The 5099-nt window shown below is 31.2% G+C and overlaps 1 protein-coding gene across 1 annotated transcript in view; it reads left to right on the top strand.

Annotated features, from left to right (window-relative positions):
- The window catches only part of LOC106473418 (WD repeat-containing protein 82-like), a 9219-nt gene extending 4126 nt beyond the window's left edge, over positions 1-5093 (top strand). The window contains exons 3-4 of the mRNA XM_013934098.2: positions 1835-1977; positions 3848-5093. Of these exons, the coding sequence (XP_013789552.2) occupies positions 1835-1977; positions 3848-3883 (179 nt within the window). The 3' untranslated portion in view covers positions 3884-5093. The remainder of the gene's footprint in view (positions 1-1834; positions 1978-3847) is intronic.
- Positions 5094-5099: the final 6 nt, after the last annotated feature.

Raw genomic sequence — 5099 nt, 5'->3', positions numbered from 1 at the left:
GTTTGATCAGTTAATATTCAATCTCCTTCACACATAACCGTGTTAAGTTTGATCAGTTAACATTTAATCTCCTTCACACATAACAGTGTTAAGTTTGATCAGCTAACATTCAACCTCCTTCACACATAACAGTGTTAAGTTTGATCAGCTAACATTCAACCTCCTTCACACAGTACAGTGTTAAGTTTGATCGGCTAACATTCAACCTCCTTCACACATAACAATGTTAAGTAGATCAGCTAACATTCAACCTCCTTCACACATAACAGTGTTAAGTTTGATCAGCTAACATTCAACCTCCTTCACACATAACAATGTTAAGTTTGATCATTAGAGTTTTGAATAAAAACAAGTTCATTAATAAAATTGTTAACATTATTTATATTTTATCAATATGTAACATTATTGGTAGGGAGTGATAGCACTGTAGCTCTCTCCTCCTTGAACCAATTTTTGGTCTAAGAAATTCAGTTTTCTCAGTCTGAGATGGGTGTGCTCTCTCAGGCTGTGGATGAGCAAAGTTGATTTTTTTTGGATGCTTTTCTCCCCGTATTGATTTGTCCATCCACTTATTGTTTTTTCCAGTTCGTTCTCAACAATCTGATTTTCCAGTTCCAGGCCTCCCATCATGTTAGCTATGGTCCAACACACTTTCAATTGGGTCATAAGAGCATTCACACAGAGGATGTATTCGGTGGGTTTCCATTTTCACTTCTGTAGGATGACTGGCTCATTCTTGGTTCTTCCAAAGAAGTATCTATGCCTGTAACCTTTGGGAAGCATCTTATTTGGGGTTAGCTGGGCAAGTTCTCTAAGTCCATCTTGACCCTCACTCAGCATCTGATTCACTTGGCAGTCATTTTCAATTCATTTGTATTGTGAGTTTAGCTGTCTCCTCTACATCTTGGGAGTCGTTTTCAATTCATTTTTATGCTGAGTTTAGCCGTCTCCTCTACATCTTCGTGACATGAAGATTTTGATTACCATAGCTCTCATGTCTCCTCTTTCTGTGCAAGAGATTCTATCTCTTTTGGGAACTGTGGCTTATAAATAAACTTTAAGTTTCAGAGCTTTAAAGTATTTAAAGTCAGTTCTAAAAATGATGTAGTCAACTTCTAAATAAACCTTAAGTTTCAGAGCTTTAAAGGATTTAAAGTCAGTTCTAAAGATGTATGTTGTCAACTTCTAAATAAACCTTAAGTTTCCAAGCATTTAAAGGTTTTGAAGATAGTTCTAAAGTTATATATAATTGTTTGAATTTTCTATATTAGGGATTTTAAAACTTTATTTTTGAAATAAGGATAGTTATAATGTTCCCGTATTTTTTTCACTGATTTACAAAATCTTTTACATCATATTGTCTGAGCCGTTACAAGATCTTTTACATCCTATTGTCTGAGCCGTTGCAAGATCTTTTACATCCTATTGTCTGAGCCGTTACAAGATCTTTTACATCCTATTGTCTGAGCCGTTGCAAGATCTTTTACATCCTATTGTCTGAGCCGTTGCAAGATCTTTTACATCCTATTGTCTGAGCCGTTACAAGATCTTTTACATCCTATTGTCTGAGCCGTTAACTTAATGACAAAAAAATAAATAGATAATGTGTTGTTTGCGAAAGTGTGATTAAATTTACCAAACTTGGCCTTATCATTTCTTTTTTGATAGTTATGTTACAGGACCATGATTTGTTCTCACCCCTTGAATAACCTTTTCAGTGTAACTGGCCACAAGTAGCAAATATTAATTTCACTTTTGAAAAATGTTTAAAAAACATTTGTGACATCTAGTTTAGTAGTACTGTTTAATATCTGACTGATTGTTCTAAATGCAGGGTCCACTGATGGAATAATCCACGTGTGGTGTGCTAAAACAGGAGTTAAAACAGCAGTTCTCAGTTGTGACCACACGGGACCCGTACAGTGCGTACAGTTTAACCCTAAGTACATGTTGTTAGCCTCGGCCTGTACCAATATGGTAAGGAAGGAAATTAATTGTGGTTTCTTTCGCTCTGAAATGGCCTGCTGATTAGGGTGCCATCAGTGGGATCGAAAATCGTTACTGCTCAAACTTTCAACCGTGGGAGCGTTATAACTTGATTGTCAATCCCACTATTTGTTGGCAAAGAGTAGCCCAAGAGTTGGCAGTTTTGTAGAGATAGAAAGAATGATCAAATACAACAAGTAATCCTCTTCATATGAGGATCAAATTCAAAAATTGATTAATTACTGAAGTCTTTTTTTTTTTTATAAACGAAAATTAAACCAGATTTTGTGAAATAGGTCTAAAAACAGTGCTTTTATTAACTCCCATTTCAATGCTGTTTCATGAGTTGAAACTTTTAATGTTAGTTTTCCAGTTTTTTTATGTCAGTTTCCAGTTTAATATTAGTTTTTCAGTTGCTTAATGTTAGTTTCCAGTTTTAATGTTAGTTTTCCAGTTTTTAATGTTCGTTTCCAGTTTTTTAATGTCAGTTCCAATTGTTTAATATTAGTTTCAGTTTTTTAATGTTAGTTTCCAGTTTTTTATGTCAGTTTCCAGTTGTTTAATGTTAGTTTCAGTTTTTAATGTTAGTTTTCAGCTTTTTAATGTTAGTTCCAGTTTTTAATATTAGTTTATCAGTTGCTTAATGTTAGTTTTTCAGTTGCTTAATGTTAGTTTTCCAGTTGTTTAATGTTAGTTTTCCAGTTGTTTAATGTTGTTAGTTTTACAGTTGTTTAATGTTAGTTTTCCAGTTGTTTAATGTTGTTAGTTTTACAGTTGTTTAATGTTAGTTTACAGTTGTTTAATGTTAGTTGTACAGTTGTTTAGTGTTAGTTCCAGTTTTTAACATTAGTTTTACAGTTGTTTAATGTTAGTTCCAGTTTTTAATATTAGTTTTTCAGTTTTTTAATGTTAGTTTTCCAGTTGTTTAATGTTAGTTCCAGTTTTTAATATTAGTTTTTCAGTTTTTAATGTTAGTTTTCCAGTTGTTTAATATTAGTTTTCAGTTGTTTAATGTTAGTTTCCAGTTGTTTAATGTTAGTTCCAGTTTTTAACATTAGTTTTACAGTTGTTTAATGTCTACTTTTACAGTTGTTTAATGTTAGTTTTACAGTTGTTTAATGTTAGTTCCAGTTTTTAATATTAGTTTTCAGTTTTTTAATGTTAGTTTTCCAGTTGTTTAATATTAGTTTTCAGTTTTTTAACATTAGTTTTACAGTTGTTTAATGCTAGTTTTCCAGTTATTTAATGTTAGTTCCAGTTTTTAATATTAGTTTTACAGTTGTTTAATGTTAGTTTCAGTTGTTTAATGTTAGTTTTCCAGTTGTTTAATGTTAGTTCCAGTTTTTAACATTAGTTTTACAGTTGTTTAATATTAGTTTTACAGTTGTTTAATGTTAGTTTTCAGTTGTTTAATGTTAGTTTTCCAGTTGTTTAATGTTAGTTCCAGTTTTTAACATTAGTTTTACAGTTGTTTAATGCTAGTTTTACAGTTGTTTAATGTTAGTTTTACAGTTGTTTAATATTAGTTTTACAGTTGTTTAATATTAGTTTTACAGTTTTTAAAAGTTATTATCTGCTACAGAACACAACTGAGTCAGTATTTTATCTTCCATATAGAACTAACAATAATAATTTTCAGAACTAAGATATCTAAACATTTTGTTTCTGTGAAGACTACTGGTGTCACTGATATGATTAGAAATTAAGATTTGTTAAATATCCACATTTATCACCAAACAAAACCTGCAACACAGAGAATTTATTGTGACTAGCTTAGTTGTGAGTAAAACAAAGCATCATATAAGAATTACAAGAAGTTATTTCTACGTGAACGTTTATCTTATTCTCTGTTTTCTTCCAGGCTTTCTGGCTGCCCAACATAGATGAAGAAATATGACAAATACTGAAGAATAATATTTTACGTTTTCAATTTTGTACATTGTAATATAAAACTCTATGAAAAGGAACTTTTTTGTATAGTACTATCTTTTAATACCCTTTGTGGCAGACCAAACAAACTCCGTTTTACTTCTGGGACTGAAGAAATTGTACCCTGGTCATGAATTCTCTCCAAGACTTGTTTTAAGGGTTTGACATTATTTTGACCAAGCTATTTTTCATGTTTTTATTTATAACACTTTTGTTATAGTGTGTACATTTTTTCAGTAAGTATTTAATGGATCAAAATAACTGATGTTGTAATTTTAACATCAACTTTTTTTATTAAATTAATAAAGATGCAGAGATACTAGGTGGAAGATGTTTTAGTAGTTGGTTCTTCAAGGTCATAAATGACTTATGGTACAGATCGTATATTTGATAGTCTCTGCCATCAGTATAGGGAAGAAGAATGTTAAATGTTTGTGATATTCTTTACACACGTGACATTAGAAGTACTTGTCATTTTAAAACTACGAGAAAGGGTTGTATTTCTGTTATCAGTACGTAACCGTATGGTGGTTAAATTAATTTATGTTTAGGACTTTCAGTTTATCCATTAGAAATGTTAAGAATTAGTTTTAAAATGTGTAGCATGGGGAGTCTTATGTTTTTATGAAGAGTTTCCTATGTTAGTTGAAAGATTCAGATTGAAGTAATTATAGCGAGTAATTCGTGTAAATCTCAGTTGATATTGGATAGAATGAAATGTTTTTAAAAGATGCGAGTCTCTCACGAAACAGAAAAAGGAATATCTGATGGACTTTGTAAAAAACCAAACAATAGTTTTTGTTATGTTCAAAAGGTTTTCCCCGCGATCATGTCATAATTTTTCTCTGCCATGCATCTGAAATCCCGAGTTTTTTAGCAGGTTTTACTTGTTCAGATGCTGTGTAGCACTGTTGTAGTAATTTGTAGTCATGCTTGTTTTGTGGTGTAATAATTCGTAGTCATGCTTATTTTGTGTTGTAGTAATTTGTAGTCATGCTTATTTTGTGTTGTAATAATTCGTAGTCATGCTTATTTTGTGTTGTAGTAATTTGTAGTCATGCTTATTTTGTGTTGTAATAATTCGTAGTCATGCTTATTTTGTGTTGTAATAATTCGTAGTCATGCTTATTTTGTGTTGTAATAATTCGTAGTCATGCTTATTTTGTGTTGTAATAATTCGTAGT

The sequence above is a fragment of the Limulus polyphemus genome, unplaced genomic scaffold, assembly GCF_000517525.1.
Source record: "Limulus polyphemus unplaced genomic scaffold, Limulus_polyphemus-2.1.2 Scaffold6157, whole genome shotgun sequence".
Classification (NCBI taxonomy): domain Eukaryota; kingdom Metazoa; phylum Arthropoda; class Merostomata; order Xiphosura; family Limulidae; genus Limulus; species Limulus polyphemus.
Note: the sequence above shows the minus strand (reverse complement) of the source record. Positions and strands in the feature narration are given on the sequence as shown.